Source organism: Sebastes fasciatus, chromosome 23 (genome assembly GCF_043250625.1).
Source record: "Sebastes fasciatus isolate fSebFas1 chromosome 23, fSebFas1.pri, whole genome shotgun sequence".
NCBI lineage: Eukaryota > Metazoa > Chordata > Actinopteri > Perciformes > Sebastidae > Sebastes > Sebastes fasciatus.
Window position 1 is genome coordinate 22,564,798 of NC_133817.1, and position 21,347 is coordinate 22,586,144.

General features: G+C 42.1%; 1 protein-coding gene across 2 annotated transcripts in view; it reads right to left on the minus strand.

Annotated features, from left to right (window-relative positions):
- cerk (ceramide kinase) overlaps positions 1-21,347 on the minus strand; it is a 53,935-nt gene that overhangs the window by 10,174 nt on the left and 22,414 nt on the right. Inside the window, exons 4-10 of one of the 2 annotated variants that reach the window (XM_074625650.1) lie at positions 18,103-18,228; positions 17,477-17,543; positions 13,243-13,388; positions 7,529-7,603; positions 7,176-7,328; positions 5,847-5,952; positions 5,301-5,374 (exon numbers count right to left, since the gene is read on the minus strand). In XM_074625650.1, coding sequence (XP_074481751.1) covers positions 5,301-5,374; positions 5,847-5,952; positions 7,176-7,328; positions 7,529-7,603; positions 13,243-13,388; positions 17,477-17,543; positions 18,103-18,228 — 747 coding nt within the window. The remainder of the gene's footprint in view (positions 1-5,300; positions 5,375-5,846; positions 5,953-7,175; positions 7,329-7,528; positions 7,604-13,242; positions 13,389-17,476; positions 17,544-18,102; positions 18,229-21,347) is intronic. The other variant, XM_074625651.1, reaches the window with a different exon arrangement.

The following is a 21,347-nucleotide window of genomic DNA, read 5'->3' on the forward strand; positions in this document are numbered from 1 at the left end:
ATATACAGTCTGTGCATAAAACAAGGCATTGTCCAAGAAATAAGAAAAATTAAAACCTTTCTACTAACCTCAAGGGACTTAAGCCTCCTGTGAAAAAAATACTTGGAGTGTGCCTTTTCTAAAAACAGCATTCATATTTTCTGCTCAGTTCAGTTTCATTCATCAGTATGAACTGCAAGATATTTGTGTGAGGAAACGGACACCAGAGTTTTGGTCGGAGACGATAACGTTTCTCTCTGCGGAGCCCTGTCACTTCACAAGACACGGCACTTCTGCAGTGTGTAGTGTGCGTGCATGCACGTGAGAGTGGAGCGAAAGAGCGAGAACGAGCGTGGTGTGTGAGTGAAGGCAGGCAGAGGAGCAGAGGAGCAGAGTACAGCAGAGACTCTGGCCCTGGAGACCAAAGCTACGGTCTCCCCCGCGTCCTCCGACCGCGGCCAACACTGTTTAACAGACGGGCTTCACTAGATACAACCAAGAGGTTTTGGTGCTTCACTGTAGTTTGTGTTGGAGTCTGAGTCTGAACAGCGTAGCCACACGCGAGAGTGCATGAGACACCGACCCGCAATGATTTATACATGTAAGAAGTTACAAACAGTATGTAAGTGATGCTGTATCCCCCTCAACAAACTTCACCATCAATATAGATATTTTATTTGGCAGCCATAGTGGCATCCACAACTAAATGTGTTTTATTCTATTTATTAAAGATTACTTATAATGCTCATTTTCAGGTGTATATTTGTATTTTGGGTTTCTATTAGAACATGTTTACATGCTTTAATATTCAAAAAACACTTTATTTTCCTCTCCTCTTTTCACACTCTGTCTGAAACGCTCGGTTTGAGCTGCTTTGTACCGTTTCTGGTTTACTTAACTCTTCTCTTTTTACCGCAGCATTAAATCTCCTCCGTCTGACATTGACACTTTTAAATGAGCAGACCTTGAGCTGCGGTGAATACACCGTACTGTAATTTATTTACAATGCAAAGCAGCTCCTCAGCACTTGCAAAACACGCCACATTAGATTTAGTTCGAAGCCGACTCCTTTCAGCCCCCCGGTTTGGATTTTCCAGTGCTGGTGCTGATGTTCGACTGAAACAAACAATCTGTGTAAATTTGGTTTTGAAATTACACTGTGTATTTTGCGAGTGCTTTAGGAGTCCTTAAGGTTAAGCTCCCAGCTTGTTACACATCGGCAGTGATGCTGATGAGGGTCCATTAGGATCCAGATGTCTTGGCAGGAATTCTCAGAGCAGCTTTACCCTGATGATTGAGCCAAGATGGAAACTTTGATGCTGAAAGTAATGTGCGTTGCCCTTGTGGGAGATCTGAATGTTTTAAAAACGCAATCAAGTTTGGCCAAGGAGGGGTTCACAATATCTAAAAGAGGAAGTCGTATAGATAGGAGACTGATTGGATTAACCTCCAGTTTGCATTGTTATGATTAAACGCATCACGCTGCTTCCGAATCTCAAACGACAGACGCGGCGGTCGCACTTCACAAATCACCGCTCTGTTCCTCGGAGATGTTTGCAGTGATGGCGTATCAAAAGACACAGCATCACCCACGGGGGGCTGCCAGTGCCTGTCACCGGGGTGATAGTCACTGGAGTAAGCTGCAGAAATAAAAGTGATCACAGGCGTCCAAACCCTCAGAGGGAATATTATGTGATCTCGGAAAGCAGAACGATTCATTACCTTTCCCCCTCATTTCACAAAACAAACTTACAGAGGTGATAACGCGAGCCGATGATAACAAGCCCGCCGAGGCTACATAAAAACAACAATATTCTAATTGGGAAGCAGTGATTAAAGCTGAATAATAATAAAAAAAACAACAACAAATCCAACTGTGGACTGTAGGCTTTGCATTAGACGAATGTTTCCAAATGAGTGTTTGCTTTCGGAGGAGAGGCTGGCTCATTTGCAGAGAGAGAGAGTGTGTGTCGTGCCTCATTGATTTAGCAGTTGTCTTGAGATTTCCCTCGCCAGGAAGGAGAAAAAAAAAACACAACCAAAATCGCAAAACAAACGGCAGCATTGGCGTGAGACAAACCCCCTGTCGGAGCTGGCGAAGCCAAATTTCTTCCTGATTAGTGGGAGGCTGTCACACATCACACACAAACAGGTTGCTTTCATATTTACACAGGAAACACACACACCATAGGAAGTCCCACATAGCCAGGCCGAGGCAGGAAATGTTGATTTTAATATCATGACACTAATTCGAGAAGAAAAAAACACACACAGCTCAAATTACACATACAAACACGCACCAGGGCACACAAACAGGAGTCGGTATACAGAGGCGTAGTCCCGCCCCTTCTGGTGGACCACATGGGACTTTATTTTGGAAAAAAAGTGAATGGTAGTCAGCAGCGAGAGACAAATATTTTTTTGATCCCGCTTGAATTGCGCCATGAATCACACATATGATGTTTGTCAATTTAAAAGATAATTTTGCAAGTCAAGAAAGTCAGTTGTTGTAGGTTTGTTGTTTTATCATTTAGTTTAGAGTGAAACCGCTCAGTGAGCTAGCTAATGACCACGCACAAATTTGACAACAAACCAGATGACATTTGACCTGATGTGTTTTATCCAGCAACTCCTGGTCTGTTTATCAGCCGGGGAGAGAAAGAAGGATCAGACCCGTTGCTGGTGTGAGTTCATCCCAGTAGGAAACACTCAGGCATCGTAGCTTCAGCGAGAGAGACGTCACTTAACGAGACTTCTTGATGTGTAGTAGGGCTGTCAAAGTTAACGCGATAATGATAAAATCATTTGAGCGGCACTAATGTCTTTAACGCATTAACGGAGGTTGTAGCGGGCTCAGTTTGAGAGAACAGTGATGATACTGGTATCATATGAAACCAGAAAACCTGACGAATCCATCGGTACCAACCATGTCACACTAGCTTGTCACGAAAGAGGCTAAATAACACTCCAAACTTGGCGAAGAAAAACTATCATGTCCATTTTCAAAGGGGTCCCTTGACCTCTGACCTCCAGATCAGTGAATGTAAATGGGTTCTATGGGTACCCATGAGTCTCCCCTTTACAGACATGCCCACTTTATGATAATCACATGCAGTTTGGGGCAAGTCATAGTCAAGTCAGCACACTGACAACTGTTGTTGCCTGTTGGGCTGCAGTTTGCCATGTTATGATTGGAGCATATTGTTTTATGCTAAATGCAGTACCTGTGAGGGTTTCTGGACAATATCTGTCATTGTTTTGTGTTGTTAATTGATTTCTAATAATAAATATATACAAACGTTTGCATAAAGCAGCATATTTGTCCAGTCCCATGTTGATAAGAGTATTAAATACTTGACTAATCTCCCTTTAAGGTACATTTTAAACAGATAAAAAAATTTGACAAATTTTTGATTAATTGCGATTAACTATGGACAATCATGCAATTAATTGCAATAAAATATTTTAATTGATTGACAGCCCTAGTGTGTAGTCTTTCTCATAATGTATTTTCAGTCTGATGGTATGTGTCCACAGCCTTCGTCCTTTCCCCGCTTCCCATTCATTGTCTATGCAAGCAGCCGTGCAATGCAGTCTGGTAGCGTGGCGGAGCGATTCGAGAGACGGAGCGTCACGTTGGCCGATCCTCATTTGCATAAAGTTGAGGTCTAGGCTACTTCATGCAAATCAGGGGCGTCCGATGCGACCTGCTGCTGGAAACTCCAGAGAAACTTTTAAACTACCCCTTGTCGATCTAAACTGCGTGGCTTATATCTCACATAGAATGTTTTCAGAAACAAATTTCTATTTTCGATATATAAGAGAAGAAGGTTTCTAAACGAGCCGCCATGTTGATTCCAGTTTGAAAGCTGGGAGCAGCAGCCCACGAGGGAAAGCGTTCGTCCAATCAGGTGCTGAGTGCCTTGAGTCTAGTGGCAGCCCGTCAAGCGTCCAATGCTGGGAAGCGAGGTGATAAAAAACGCCCCTGTTGGCATGTACCATTATACATCAACAGTTTTACAACAAACTGTGACTTTCTTGACTTGCAAAATTATGTTTTAAATTGACAAACATCATATATGACGGGATATCAAATGGGATCAAAAAATGATTTGTCTCTCGCCATTAACTACCGTACATATTCTTCTATTCTCTTAAAGGTCCCATATCATGCTAATTTTCAGGTTCATATTTGTTTACATACTTTCATTTTTTAAAAATAAACTTTATTTTCCTCATACTGTCTGTCTGAATTTACCTGCATTTACCCTCTGTCTGAAACGCTCCGTTTTAGTGCATTTCAACAGAATTGCGTTGCTAGGCAACAGCTTGGGTCCATGTTTACTTCCTGTCAGCTGATGTCATTCACATCCACTGCAACAGGAAATAAACTGGGACACATTTAGAATGTTTACATTTAAAACTTTGAAATGGTCTAAATATTGTATATTTGTGACATCACAATAGTAAAATAGTAAAATCCTGACGGCTTGTTTCAAAAGCTCAGTTTCTGATTATGGGCTGTGTGTGTTTCTCCGTGGATTGAGCGTTACGATACTTTCACAGTATTTATATGGGAATTAAGCCTGCTTTATAATAAAAAACCATGAAAATGTCACTTTTTAAATATGGGACCTTTAAATAAGGTCCCACGGTGGTCCGCTTGAAGGAGCGGAACTACGCCTCTCTATTTCATCTGCCTCCAGAGGTTTGCGCCGCTGTGTCGGTTGTTTGAGAGAATCGTAGCAAAATAAAATGTGTGCACCACGGTCAGAGTGACACAACCAGGGAACAGGAGGTGACGTCGTCCTCCTCCTCGAGGCTCGAGCGGACGGACCCCGGCCTCGTCGGGGGAACGTGTAATCTCATCAAGCAGACGCAGGGGTGGATGCTGGAGATTTGGAAATCGATAGGCGAAAAAAAAGGCTCCGGCGAGGGCGCGGCGGGGAGTCGTGCAGTGTCACTAAAATCAGTTTATATTTTCTCGTCAATAACTCATCAAGAATCTCATTTTGCTGTGCTGCAGGAGAAAAACAACCCCCCAAACAGAAAAATGGAGATATGATGATGTTATTTACATTCGGTCCACTTCAGGTACAGCAGAATGGAAATCTCCCCTGATTTGTGTGACTTCACGGGAGCCAGCGTTGGATCGTCTCATCTCCTTTTTTTGTCTTTTCTCTCTAATGACACCTTTAGAAATACTTTCACACACCTCAGAAATGTTTCAAAATAGACAAACTAGCAGATAACGAGGCAGAAAGATGAGGTTTTCGGTGTGATTAATTTGACATTTCGAGTAATAAACCCCAAACTAGTACCGTTATCAGCTTGTTCCTTCTCCTCTGACATCTCCCAGTCTCTTGACGAGGGCTCGTGCTGACAGACGCGGCACCTGAAACATTAGCGTAACCTTGTTTTACAATCATCAAACCATCAGCGTTGCAGGTTTTAACAAGCTTAGATAATTCATTAGAAGGGAATACATCCAGTCCAACTGAAAATGCCTTGTACTGTGTTAAGCTATTTAAATAGTAGTTGTTAGAAATGCTCAAAGGACAGCCTGAGATGCCTTTTTTAAGGTAAAATAAGTTGTCAGGAAACATAATAATGGGTCTCAGCTCCTTTCAGTCCCCATAACAAATGCAAACAATGGCTGCGCCCCAGCATCTCAAAAAACCAAAGCACTTAGTCGAGCGCCTTTTGGAAACGACTGAATGGGCTCTCAGTCCACAATAAATCAGATAGGCTTCCTGACAACGTGAACGATCACATTTAAGCTCTGGCAGGTGCACTGCTACTATTGAAGTGCATCAGATAAAGTTGTAAAAAGCGGTAGAAATGGATATCTCCCATGCTTTATTCACCCGGATAGACACTGCAGCGTGTCCCTGGGGTCCCCCACGTTGTTCTCGGCGGGGAGGAAAGAGACGGTGCCTTCGTAGTAGTTGTGACTCAGGAAGGTTTTTACCCCTGGAACAAAAACACAGCGTGGGCCACCGTCAATAGGTTTGATTTGTTGTGTTTAATTTAACTCTAATTATACCTCAAATTATAAAAGCAACACATCTGAATACTTAATTGGACCACTATTCTTCTCTGACTATTGTAATTCTTCTATTCTCTAAAGCAGTGGCTCTCAACCAGGTGTCTGGGAAGGAGCTCCAGGGGGTCCCCAGAAAAAATGGGGAATAGTTTATTGCACTATTTAATTCACTAAAGAAGTGTATGTGAATTAGGGATGTCACGAGAACCGATACTTCGCTAACAAGTCGATGCCAAAATTTTAAAAAAAGTAACGGTACTCTTTTTCTACAGTTGCGAAGGTACCGTACGATGCCTGTAATGGTCATTGGTAGTGATGTGACAGTGAGGAAAATGTTCCCACCGGTTAATAAACTTGTGACAACACCGGTGTTACCGGTTACACCGGACATTTTACAAGAAAGATGACGGTCAACATGTGCAGAGCGCTGACTCTGATCTTTACCACCAGTAGAGCTTTTGCTGCGGGGCTCCGCTGCGGGGGTCTATCTGGCGCTGTTTACTTCCTGTCAGCTGACATTATTTACATACACTGCAACAGGAAATAAACTGGGACACATTTAGAATGTTTACGTTTAAAACCGTGTAATGGTCTAAATATTGTATATTTGTGACATCACAAAATGACAGAAATCCTAACGGCTTGTTTCAAACGCGCAATTTCTGAATACAGGCTGTATGTATTTCTCCGTATATTGAGCGTTTTGATAGTTTAACAGTATTTATATAGCACTGTTTTATAATATAAAAGACATGAAAATCTCACTTTTCACAATATGGGACCTTTACAGTACCTTGCAGTAAAATGTGTGCTAGTATTTTGCCCCAGTGGGAAGAGAAATCTTGGTGGTGTTAGTGAGCCTTTATGGTGTTAGTGAGTCCCACCAGCTATGAGCTACACAAACGCTTGCACTGAATCCACAAGCCCAAGGGCTGTGTGTTAGATTTATATCTTAATCCTCCAACGTCTGGACCCAGAGCAGGACCAGCAAGCTCAGGGATAAACTCCAGGTTACCTTGTATTAAAATAAGCCGGCGCGAGGTCAGTAAGCTCAGAGGTCAGTGAGCCAAGGGTTAAAAAAAAGGTTAAAGTGTGTAGGTAGGCTTAGCCTCAAGAGTCACTCGAGTTTAGAAAATGATGGCCCTCATACCTGACAGGTCATATCTAGCAGGACCCAGCCATCTCTTCCTCTCGCTGTCTGTCAGTACATCACCATAGAAACCGTAGCCAAGCAAAGAGACAGAGTATTTGAGAAAGATGTCATCGTGGTGAACTGAAGACACGTCCATCGGCTGTGAATCACCTGTAAAGAAACCCCCCAGTAGAGTCATAAAGAGCCGCTCCCTGCTTTGTTACCACAACATACACACAACAAGTTGCTGTAATAATCACTCAAAGGTTGTTTCTACACACTGATAACATCTGAGAAAAACTGAAACAGCATGCCACCCTGACACATAGCGTGCTGAAAGTCCACCATGAATCTTTCCATTACTCACTCACCCACAATGATGTGTAAAGCAGAAGTAACTGGATCGTTGGTTCCCACTGTGGCAAAGCAGATGCAATCAGTGGACCCTGTTGGAGAAAAGACACACAGGTCGATGGTCAGTCATTATAGCCCCGGTATAGGCATGTTAAAGACACTGTGACGTGAAAAATTACTTTTACGAAAAAATTCTGTCGCACATTAACTATTATCACCAAAAAATAAATACAGCAATTATTTTTTTTATAGCAAACCTCCACTGTTTAAAGCCAGGATGTGTGGACATTTTCAATGAGTTTCTGATTTTGGTGTCTCTGTGGTAGTAATAGACACCCTCCCGTCTGATTGTGTCAGTTTTTAAAAAGAACTTATGCCAACAGAAAAACTTGAAAGATCACATACTTGGGGTGTCCATAATTAACAGTTTAAAAAAATTTAGTCCGCTACAAGCTCCGAAAATCGGCGGCTCCTCGGATTTTTAAGAGGTTAATTGAAATTCTTGCGTTAATGCGTTAAAGAAATTAGTGGCGTTAAAACAAACGCGTTATTATCGTGTTAACTTTGACAGCCCTATCATAAATTAAGGAATTGGACAAATTAAATACAAGGCCTATTATCAGATTATAAGGTCAATAGTTTCGAGACATTTCGCTACAAACCACAATTGGTTTGCATCTTGGTGGGGCTAGAGGGAGAGTCAGGGGATCACTAAAGTCATCATGAAACAACGCGTGGGAAACATGAATGTCTGTACAAAATTTTATAAGGAGTTTAGTTTCCGTATTTCCTTATTTTCATGCATCAGTGCAGGTCTGGCTGGTCGACCCAGTTTGTTGTCCCGGGGATGTGTCAACCGTCATGCCCGTTTTTTTTAAATACCGTTTCTTCCTCCAGTGTTGCAGACAGGAAGTGGATCAGATGCTTGGTTTAATCTCTCGTCTTCGTGAAGTTACTGACTTTGTAAATCTATAAATTACACAGTGGAGTTTGGTTAGACCAGGGGTCAGCAACCTTTACTATCAAAAGAGACATTTTAGGCAAAGAAAAGAAAACAATCTCTCTGGAGCTGCAAAACATTTGATCATTGTGATGAAGGTAACACAGTTTATAGTCTAAGTATATAGTATATAAGTCTAATGCAGTGAGGGCCAAAGAGACAATGTACTACGGAGTATTAGGGCCACATTGAGGGAAAAAACATCTGAGATTTACAGAATAAAGTCATAATATTACGAGAATAAAGTCGTAACTTTACGAGAAAAAAAGAAAGTAACACGTAAAAATTACTACTTTATAATATTATGACTTTATTTTTGAAATCTCAGACTTGTTTTTTTTCCTCAATGTGGCCCTAATACTCCGTCGTACCGTCGTACCATAGACCTACAACAATGATAAATAAAAATGAAAATGTAAACCAAAAACAGTTATTCATTTCCATTTTTATAAATCCACAGGGAGCCACTGGAGAGGAGCTGAAGAGACGCATGTGGCTCTTTAGCCCAGGTTGCTGACCCCTGGGTTAGACCAACTTGTGAAATTTGTACAGATACAATATCAAATTGATATTAATATGATTTTTTTGGGAGTTACTTTTCATTTAGGGACTCTACAGAACAGTCAACGCACAGTGTCATTAATATAAGTACAATGGGCAGTGTGTCTTCATAGTTGCATGTGTTGCTATCTACATTAATCAGAACAGACTATACAGGCATGTTGTGAGACTCTACTGGCAGGTAAAGCTGCAAGGATGTAAATCGCACGTCTCTTATTCATAGCTAAAATCAGTCATAAAAGATGCCGTGCTTGGTAGAGTTACATGTCTTTCAAAGCTGCGACCAAGTACGACGAATTCAGTGGGATGATTTTATTAGCCGGAAGTAAGGAGTCCTTTCAGTCACGAAGTGAACTAATGGGATCGCTCCGGGCCCTGAGCTATCATCAGCTCTCTTCAGCCAACAAATGAAGGATGAGAGGCATCCCCTGCCTCGAGAAAAATGTTGAGTTTGATATTAAATCTTTCAACTTGAGAGGTAATAAGGCCCCATCTCTCTTCCTGCGCCACATGGCGTAATTTCAGACCTATCTGCCCTACTTTGATCATCTTCAAGTGGTGAAATGGACCTACTACTGCAGCTGATAAAAGACAGAGAGAGTGAGGGAGAGAGAGTGAACTCTAACTAGTGGTGTTTGGAGCTGGCTCACAGAAGCGTGACAGCGGAGATCAGCTCCGTCATTCAGCGGTGGACACACAGATGAGTATGAAGATGAGCTCCTTCTGACTCTCCCCTGCGCTTTCTATGAATATCACTTATCTGGCCTTCGCCTCTTCCCCCTCCGAGCTTCATAATCACACCCGAACACTTTCCGACTGCTCCCGACAGCGCTGCGCCGCCTGCTATTTTGCTGAGCTTAAAAAACAAACGGTGACATATGCTATTTGACTCTTCTGAAGTTACCCAGTAAAAGCCAACTGACTTTGAATGGATTTAAGTGGCTCACACAGATGTTCAATGATGTTCAGTTCTCAGATGTTCAATGTTTTATTCTCCTTAAGTTACTGAACCCGCAGTAGCCTGTTGGCATATTCAGAGGAGAGAGCGTAAACTGTCACAGGGCATATCCTCAGCGGAGAAGCTCCAGTTTTTATCCCCCAAAACTGTCTCGCCAGTAAGATCATCTCGGCAGTGAAATAATCTTTATCTCTGGGACAACAATGGAGTTGAGATGTTTTTTAGCGCTGCCCCAAAAAGGATATTTTTGCTGTTTTGAATCCTCAGTACATGAATGTATTTATAGCTGCACTTGTGACCGTGTCATATCACGACAGCAGTGAACCCTTTCAAACTTGACAAGTGGACCTTTGAACAACTTATCATTCTTGTTTTTTTCATCAAAATAAGCTATTTTCAGTGCGTCAGGATTAACTGGCATTCCTTTTCAGACCATAAAAGCTAAAATCAGTTGTGCAGGAACATGTCATGAGAAAACATCTGACAGAAAGCATTTGTGGAAATTACAGCTCGGTGACAACGAGGCCATAAATGAGTTCATGACTCTTAATTTGAACCTTGGCATAGAGGATTTTGATACCTTACTGACACATACCAGAACTTTGACAACGATATTGATTTTTTTTTGTTGCCTAAATCTAACTAAGTACTTTTGTTGCCTAAACCTAACCAAGTTGTTTCCTGTGAAGACAGAAGTTTATTTTGAAATGACATTTGTAAGAAAACATATGAAAAATAAGGAATGACTTTTTGTAAGATATCATACGAACCATTGTATGAGGATACGTGTGGTTTATGGTCAGTACCTCAGTACTTTCAGACTTTTTTTCCCCTACTGTGTCCGTAGCTGTCATCGCCCAGGCAATCCATTCCTACTGAAAACGTAAATCTTTGAAAACTGGTTGCAAGTATATACTTTAGTTTATTTAAAACAAATGTGCAATAACTCCCTAAAAACGCGGGGCACTGTAGTTTTTTGCAAATGTTCCTCAAACTGGAGTAAACGATTCATTTGTTGGGCACTACTTTTAGCTGCGGATTAATACAAATTCGATGCTTTAGTATTTATGTCAGCAGGACAGTACTGTATATAGGGGATTGCTTTAAAACACAGTGCCCACGTTCAACAGTGTGGCTCACTGATGTTCTTTTAATAGATTTCGGAGAACAATGGATCTCGATGCCACATAGAAATAAGATATATCAGGTTTTGACTACACAGACAATACTTGTTAGTACTGCAGTTTATGGATTGTTGTTGTTGCTGCTGCTGCTGTTATTCTCACAAAGATCAAACATCTCCTCTCTGATTGTCAGTAGTTATTTCTGTCAGTGACTGAGTAGAGGAGAAACTCTCAAAGGTGACTTTTTTAATTAAGCTGTGCTGCTCATCAACACGCCTGTGCTCATACAATGCTCTTGATGGGATGGCAAACACTCGCGTTGAGTTTCAAAGCACCGAGGAGAGGTTGGCCTTGGTCATTTGAGGGGTTTGTTTACCTCCTGACGGAAGCAAACCAAAGCTGCCTTTAACTGTACAATCAGCCAATAAAGTCCATGCATTAAATGGCATACAAATGACATTTAGATACCTCTTTGGAGCAAGCAGCTTAACGTGTCTGAGCTGAAGTGTGACAAGACCTTTCTACAGTCGTATGAAAAGATTAGACATTACACACCTAACTTTTTTAATTCATCCGTGATTGTGAAAAGGCAAAAACAACTCATCTAACACATCCAAATCATGGTTGTAATAGGCCTTCAAATCATTTACTTTATCACTCCCCAGTCGACATTTAAACCCCTCTGCTATTGACATCACGCTCTGCAGCCTCATATCGGTCTCCATGCACGGTGTTTCGTTTCTATCCTCATGAACATTACAGTGATTTCAAAATGTCGCACAGCACGTCTCCATTTATGGCACTTGGAATGATTGACCCTCGGCAGGCCCCTGGTGGGACCCCCTGCCCTGTTGCCATAGAGATTCTTATGTAACTCAGTAACCCCGCATCAGCAGGCCTGAAGTTCTTCAATATTGAAATCAATAACAGTTCTGTTAAGTGTTTTTCTTTTTTTAAACCTGTTCTGTACAATTTAGGAAAAAAACAAAAAAACAAACATTCATCATGTAACACTTATCTTGACAAAACACATAAACACTATTAAAGTATCTGAAGGTATTGCCAGAGGGCTGCATTAAATATACACGTACAATTTGTGACTGCAAGATATATTTGATGTGTAATTAACTCTTTGATGGAGAGTTATTTCCTATGTTTCCCACTTTTTGACAACTGTGAGCGACCTGCTGTGAACTCTGGGCTTTCAGCTCTGGATTACACCACATGTGAAGGTAGAGAGAGGAGAGTGACAACGATTGTGAAAGTGGAGCTACAGTTTTTTTTCCATTTGAGAAAAAGTACAAGTTGTTTCCTTCAGGCAAATTATAATGTGTCACGCTAGCATTACATTATGTTCTTTTTTTTTTAACACATGGCTTAATGTAAAGGCAAGACGGTGAGCTTAAAGGGGACATATCATGCTCATTACTAGGTTTATACTGGTATTTTGGGTTTCTACTAGAATAGGGGTCAGCAACCTGCGGCTTCGGAGCAGCTCCTCTCCAGTGGCTCCCTGTGGATTTTTAAAAATGGAAATGACTAACTGTTTTTTTGTTTACATTTTTATTTATCATTGTTGTAGGTCTATGGTGCGAAGGTACGACGGAGTATTAGGGCCACATTGAGGAAAAAAAATAAAATCTGAGATTTAGAGAATAAAGTTATAATATTACGAGAATAAAGTCATAGGTTGTAGTATTATGAGAATAAAGTTACAATATTATAAAGTAGTAATTTTACCTGTTTTTTCTTTTTTTCTCGTAAAGTTCAGATTTATTTTTTAATAATACTCCGTCGTACCATCGTACCTTTAGACCTACAACAATGATAAATAAAATTGAAAATGTAAACAAAAAAACAGTTATTCATTTCCACAATTTTTTTTTTTTTAAATCCACAGGGAGCCACTGGAGAGGAGCTAAAGAGACACATGTGGCTCCGGAGCCGCAGGTTGCTGACCCCTGCGTTAGAGCTTTTAACTAAACACTAAAAGTTAAATTCCTTTAGTGTGACATTCAGATATCATTATCACCAAAACCATTCCTTACCCTGGAGATGTTTCTATGTGATGTAATGACCAAAGCTCACCTGCAGGAATGATCCCTATGTGTAGAGAACACGGCACCAACTCGGCATCTGCTTGGTTCTGGTCCACGCCGTTGTCCGTTTGGGTCCTGGAGACCAGCCCGTGCAGGATCTCACTGAACATCCCATCTCCACCCACACACACCACCCTGGACAGACAAATGATGTCAACAATTCACACGAGTTTGACACAAGATCTGTGTAGGGATGTCCATAATTAACCGTTTAACCGTTAACCGACATTAAGCATTTTAATCGATTATCGCTATCGGTTAAAGCAAAAGGTTAAACCTAAACAATAGGTTAAAAGATATGTTAATAATTAACTCAAAAGCTGAGCGGCTCAGAGGAGCGGCTCGTCTCTTTAAGGAGAAAAGCTGGTCCACCTTAACAGTCCACCTTAAGAGGCAGAGCCGGAGTTGCAGGATACAGGAAGTCATCTCCGGTCTCTGTCTCTCTTGAGTGGAGTGGAGGAGTTGTAGTTTCATAGCATTTATTCAACGACAAATAAACTGTAGACACACTGCTACATCTACGTTCACAGCTAGAACACCACCAACAACCTCACACTTACCACCAACACACACACACGGTCTGTTGGAAACTCACTAAAGTTATTCAGACTACGTGTGCGGCGGCGAGCACGAAGCCTCCGGCAATGCTAGAGCTGCTAACGTAGCACAAACACACACACTGTTTGTTGGCCACTCGCTAAAGTTCCGCCGGGCAGACACACAGCTGACAACCTGCTAAACTAAACTAAATGTGCGGTGGAGACTTTTACTGGGAAAGTGGCTGCATGTCCGCGACACTACACGCAGCATCGTAGCTGCTAAGTTAACGCTCCCGGACGGTGAACTGGAGACTCCCGTCAACCAATATCTGTTGTGCTCCTGCAGCTGGTACACCGCTGCATGAGGCACAAATCTTGTCGGTAAGCGGTTAATAATCGGTTAACGAGGGTCGGTTATTGGTTAAGAACATTTTTCAAAATGAGCATCCCTAGTTCTGTGATACATTTGAACATTGTCGAGGGTGGATGCCACATGAGGAGTTCAATTACATGTGCAGATTTGAGAAACCTGCTATATAGCCAGAAACCCTTGACAATAATAAGCTACCAGTGGGCAGCGGGTGTAACAGTGAGAATGTTAACTAAATACGAATATCACACTGTACCACCCAGCATCACACCTTTTTTTTAAGTCTACATCAAAACCTTACAGAAATGGACCTATAAATTCTATAAACTGCAGAGTAAAAGCATAATGTCCTGCTCTGCTGGACTGAATATGTGATGAATAGAAGCTGGAGTCGGCAGGGCACTCGGCAGGAAACACCTTTCATGTTATTGATGACCTTTATGTTAAGCTATCAGCTGCATTTTACCCTCCCGTGCTCCCTTTACTCGCATGTGTGAGCTGCGGCTCGTACAACTGTTGAAAACATCAATTTATGTGATTTATGGGAGTGATTTGTAGATTTAGATTTATTGTGAGTGATTCTAGAGAACAGAATCAGCTGCATGCCTAAAATTATCAGAAAATGTGGAAAATTCTAATACATGTTCCTACTGTCATCTGTTTTATTGCCTTCAGATCTCATCTGCTGCTTTTGCTACAGTTGACCACTTGATAATAATTGAATGTCTGAAGCATTGAGTAGCATACCGGGGTAAAAGATAGATATTACTCCCATCTCTCTGAAAGGACCTGGTCTGTCCCGGGTCCTTTACTATTCTCTCTTTACAAGCTACCTTTAAGTCAAATATTTCAAAAGCATCATATCAGTTTCTATTTTTATGCTGATGGCTCTCAGATCTACTTCTCCATTGATTCCAATCATATCTTGCACCTGAGCACACTGTAGGTGCTTTCACATCAGGGACCCGGGCCCGGATCTGAGTACACTTATCCCCAAAGTCCAGTTTGATTGATTAGTGTGAACGCTCCGTACCGTACTCGGGCACGGTTCGTCCATCCGTACCCGAGTCCACTTGAAAAGGTGGTCTGGAGTACGGTTCATGTGGACTCGGGGTACGGTTCGCATCAGGTGTGAAAGCCAACCGTACCAAAACACGGAAGTGGACCGCTATTTAACGCGAGTAACGTTAGCAGTTAGCGAGTAGTTTTGAAAGGGCAGGCTTCTTTCAATGTCGCCGGTCTCCTCCAAAATCTGTATACATATAAAATAGTTTCATATCTATGTCTGTATCTGAGCGCAGCATGCACTGATCTCATCCTCTGAACTGCACGGTCGTGGATGATACAGCAGGAAGGCCAGCGAGAGGTTCCTTAAAATATAAACAGTAGGCGATGGGGTTGAGTGATGTTGGTTATTTTATTTAGCTGATTTAATGGTCTGTCTGTGAAGAGCGAGAGACGCTCAGCTGCTCAACGGGCAGAGAGAGAGACGGTGTGGGGGGGGGAGACAACGTGTAGAGTCGGCCTATTTTCACATCAAACTCGGTGAAATAAGAGTTTATTTCAACCAAACCAGAGTTGGTGATTGTTGTAAAGACCAACGATGACGGTGTTGGTGAGTTTTATTTAGTTTCTGTCCAATTTGAATGAAGTGTTTTACGATGCTCCGCCACTAGAACAGCTGATCTCAACATAAACAAATACACCTGGATGATGACGCAAGTGGACTCGGGTACGGAACAACTTTACTAATGTGAAAGCAGAGCAGAGAGGGGGGGGCAATCGTACTCGGGCACGGTACGGATCAATCGTACCTAATGTGAAAACGCCCTAAAAGTCTGTCTTATAGAAGTAAAAAACAGCTGAACTCCGATAAATCTGAAATTATTATTATTTTAGGTTCATATGTCGAAGTGTCCTTGGGCAAGATACTTTTAACCCCAAATTGCTCCCGAAGGCTGAGCCGTTGGTGTGTGAATGAGTATTTAGATTAGATCCGGATGAGCAGGTTGGTATCAGCCTCTGCCATCAGTGTATGAATGTGTGTGTGAATGGGTGAATGCTGACATGTATTGTAAAGCACTTTGTGTGGCCAGAAGACTAGAAAGTCGCTATACATTCACATTTATATCAAGCATCACCGAATGGCGGACCACTGTCCAGACCAGGACCGAGTGACAGGTCTATCCGGACCAGTGACCAATTTCAGATAAATGAATGAGAATAAATAATAATCTTTACGGAGCGTTGTTTATATTCCAACGGTCTTGCCGACCACAGGCGCAGCTAATCCAGTTAAAGGCACGGCTACAAATGCACGAAATTACCATTTGCTTCCTGTTCACTTCCATTCAATGCGAGCTAAGGGGCGGAAATACTGTACACTCGCTTCCGGTGGCGAAGCAAATTCGCGTGGAGTTCAACTTTTGGTGATCTTTCAGGGGAATATCGCCTCGGCTTTTTAGCATAGACAATAAGCAATGTCTGGGAATCAGTGCTAACGTTAGCAAGCTAAGCTAACTTGCGTCAACTTTACAAGTGGAAGCCATGTGTGGAAGGTCATTTTCCTGAAAAATAGCATGGACACTCGCCTGCATTCGCGCATGTGTGACTGTGCCTTTAAAAGACTTTCCTGGTTGTTCATAGTTGAGGAATCCTATGTCACCTGACATTGGGGATCCCCTCACTTCTCCTCTAGCGCCACCATGAGATTGACAATTGTGGTTTTTGCGTGAAATTTCTCGACAACTATTGAATGGATTGCCATGAATTTTGGTACGCCCATTCATGTTCAGCTCGGGATGAATTGTAATCACTTTGGTGATACTTTAAACTTTTTCTCTAGCGCCATCGTCAGGTCAAAAAACTGACTTGGCCCACATTTGAATATGAGGTTGAAGGAAAAAGTCCTAACAAAGGATAAAAACAGTATCTCTATGTTACGCTACCAGCAACCTGCCAAATGTTAGGAAACCCTGATCTAAAGAGAGTATCAAAAATCACGGCAGGTTCCAGAAACCCAACTCTGTACAAGGAAATACAGGTCCACTCCTGAGATCATCAGAATGACACCGGTTGTCAGGTATGAGAAACACACAGGGCTTTGTCTCAGTGATTACAATGTGACACAACACAGATTACAGCACAACAGGGCCTCATAACAAACTCTTATATGTGATAATTGATACACAGCTCATGGGAGAGTCTTTCAAAGGACTTTATTACAACATCAACAGACAAGAGTCAACTCCTATCACAGTGAAGAACCAGCGTTGAGAGCCCGAGAGCAGCAGCTACCTGGCTCAAATACTCACCCGTCATATTTATCTAGATTGGCCTCCGTTTTCAAGTGGTCCCTGGCATGATTGGCTCGCTCTGTAACTATGGAAACAAATCAAATGGCAAGTTTTAGTACAACTTCAATGAGAGGGACAAAAATAAATAGAACATTCCCTGGAACCCGTCGTTCAGATTAATGTTCAGAAAAGAGCAAAAGGCAGGGTGGCACAAAACAACCTAATTCAGCTATTGTATATTAGCCCGCAAAATGAGCCCTGGGCCCACAAAAACAATATTTCAACAGTAAATCTGCTTTCCAGTTATAGAACATCAACACAAATACAATCCTGCAACTCACAGCAGCTGTAGGAAGCCCAGAGTGAATAGTCTTCACTCTGATGGACCATCAATACCGCACACTATGTATAGCTGTAGCAAACACTTATTGAATAATAGATGTGTTTTGGATACCCGAGCTTATCAACTATCACAGCTTCCATTAAGGTGGTGGCATGATTAATGGCACTATAAGTCAAATCATATCCTTGTGAAGCCACTTCGGCCCCTCCGAGAGGCCACAGTGGCAGTGGAGATCTATATGGCGGCCACCGAGACTCATTTTTTATTTAAATGTTAAGGAACGCCACTGATAGGGACCCACCAATCACGTCGGCAGAGATGCAGGCGCGGCGAAACAGAGGAGCCACCTTCTGCTCGTAAATGCGCTTCCCGCGCCGCTTCCCCCCGTAGGGATTGATGTACACCAGGAGGCTCTTCGGTCGGTTGGCTGCAAAGTGAGGGGAGGGGTGTGAGATAGTCATTAAAAAGGCTCAGCGTTTACCTTTACAAATGTGGAACTGACAAGCAGCTTGATGAAGTTTTCATTAACCGGAGACCTTTCTCAAAATGCTCAGTCAAACTGACTGGTCCCCCCAAAACGCGGCGCTCAAGAAATAAATGGTGTGTCTACCGACTATGGGAGGTGTGTGAAGCAATTCAGAGGTGCTGCATCATTTGGTGATAAACCTACGAAGCTACTGCGATGGAGAATACTAAATGGCTTGTTTATGGCTGTTGTGGAGGACTGTGTTCAGGACAACAAACTGAGATACAGCAGCTGCTCCGATTGAAAACAAATGGATCGGGATCAAGAGTTAAATGAGCACAAAGAAATATAGGCCGCAATATTGTTTGGCAATAAGACAAAAGTTCCATGAGATTGCATAAATGGGTTGCCAATGGGTGATGTAAAGGTGTGCTGTGGAGGAGGCTAACACTATTGAACACACTAAGGCTTCATCCTCACAATGAATGCAGTTCATTTACTTGAATTGATTCATCCTGCCAGGCAAAATGGGGCCAAGTAGACCATTTCAAATGGGCTAAAACCATCTAATAGTCTGATTTCCACATGCTAGTTACACGCTAGATCCTGAAGAACCCAATCGTGTAATCACTCATGTAATATGTTAATTCATCATTGGAAAACATATTAAATTCCTAAATTCTTCAGGGTGAGGTAAAGATTTTGATGGATGATGTGCTGTTATGCACATTTTCAGTCCAGAGTTTTATAGTTTGTGATTAAAAAGCATGTTAAAGGTCTAATATTATAAAAAACTGAGATTTTCATGTTTTATTTTATTATATAGCCGGCTTAATTCCTATATAAATACTGTGAAAGTATCGAAACGCTCAATCCACAGGGAAATTTGAAACAAGCTGTCAGGATTTCTGTCCATTTGTGATGTCACAAATATACAATATTTAGACCCTTTACACAGTTTTAAACTTAAACATTCTAAATGTGTCCCAGTTTATTCCTGGTTGCAGTGTATGTGAATGTCATCAGCTGACAGGAAGTACACATGGACTCAAGCTGTTGCCTAGCAACGCAATTCTGCTGCAATTTCGTCGCAATTCCGTCGCAATGCGCTAAAACGGAGCGTTTCAGGGTAAAAACAGCTATATTCAGGCAGACAATATGAGGAAAATGGAGGGTTTTTTGAACATTACAGCATGTAAACATGTTCTGGTAGAAACACAAAATACAAGTATGAACCTGAAAATGAGCATGATATGGGACCTTTAACATATAGGAGTAGGAGATTCCTTGGAGACAGTAAGCTGGACAGACATCTGCTTCATGCTTTGTGTCCAAGCAAGCCAAAGATATTTTTAGTATCACTCTTCTAATGTTTGTAAAACCACCATTTCTATGTTTTTATCAGACTGCCGTTGCTGGCTCCATTCTTTATGTCTGTGCCTGTGAGGTACTGTCTAGAAGAGAAATGCAGGAGGGCAACCTCCTGTTGTCGGTTTGCCTCTGGGCTCTCCTGAGGGCTCTGATACTACTGGAAAGAATGAAATGGGTTTTTTTATGGACAATAATGCACACTTTCTTTACAGTCCCTTTAAGGAGTAGAAGATCTACCATTTGGTCTGAAACAGATATATGAACTGAATACGCACTGTTACCTAATCTTTATTATTACAGTTTCTCTAGGGATGCACCGATACCGATACCAGTATCGGGTATCGGGTCCGATACTGTGCTCATGTACTCGTGTACTCGGGGTGCGACTGTCGACCGGGGCGGACTGTCCTCAGTGCGCCCCGGTCGACAGTCACATTCATCATAATTAGCACATGGCTAATTATTATGCAAAATGACAATCGGACCTTCACAATCGCAATATTGTTTTTCCTACCATGGCGAAGGCATGACCCGCCCTTACTCTGCGTCTGGTTGATTTACCCTGATGTTCTTACCCTATACCTGACTAATCTCACTCCTCATGCCTCAACCAACCCAACCAACGAAGGCAACGAGTAACAAGAGGCAGAGTGTTGGGTCATGTCTTCACCAGTAGGAAAAAAAATCGGGAAGATACAATGTCATTCTAACACACAATAATCAGCCATGTACGTACTGTTTGTTGCACGGAGAGTGTGTATTTTTGGAGCAATGGGCCTTCGGAATAATTGGCAATCCCCTGCACTACCCCCCACGACAAGAAGTAATTTATAAACCGATTAAATCCATGAAGTCTAAATGTTAGGCATGGACTAGGGATGCTCATTTTCAAAAACATTTCTTAACCGATAACCGACCCTCGTTAACCGACTATTAACCGTTAACCGACCAGATTTGTGCCTCGCGCCAGCTGCAGTGTACCAGCTGCAGTGTACCAGCTGCAGCAGCACAACAGACAACTGAGTCCCCAGTTCACCGTCTGGGAGCGTTAACTTAGCAGCTACGATGCTGCATGTAGTGTGTAGCGTGTAGGACATGCAGCCAATTTAAAAGTCTCCACCGCACATTTAGTTTAGTTTAGCAGGTTGTCAGCTGTGTGTCTGCCCGGATTAACGATAGCGAGTGGCCAACAAACAGCGCAACGTAACTTTAGTGAGTTTCCAACAGACCGTGTGTGTGTGTTGGTGGTGAGTGTGAGGTTGTTGGTGGCGTTCTAGCTGTGATCGTAGGTGTAGCAGTGTGTGTACAGTTTATTTGTCGGTGAATAAATGCTACTAAACTACAACTCCCCCTCTCTGTTCAAGAGAGACAGAGACCGGAGACGACTTCCTGTATCCTGCAACTACGGCTCCGCCTCTTAAGGTGGGCTGTTAAGGTGGACCAGCTTTTCTCCTTAAAGAGACGAGCTGCTCCTCTGAGACGCTTTTGAATGAATTATTAACATTTCTTTTAACCGTTTTAACCGATAGCATTAATCGGTTAAAATGCTTAATGTCGGTTAACGGTTAAACGGTTAATTATGAACATCCCTAGCATGGACCACACATTTCTAAAATCAATTAGCTTTACCAAAACTGCTGTGTGTTACTAAAGACACTGTGTATTACTAAAGACACTGTGTGTTACTAAAGACACTTTTCCTACAGTTA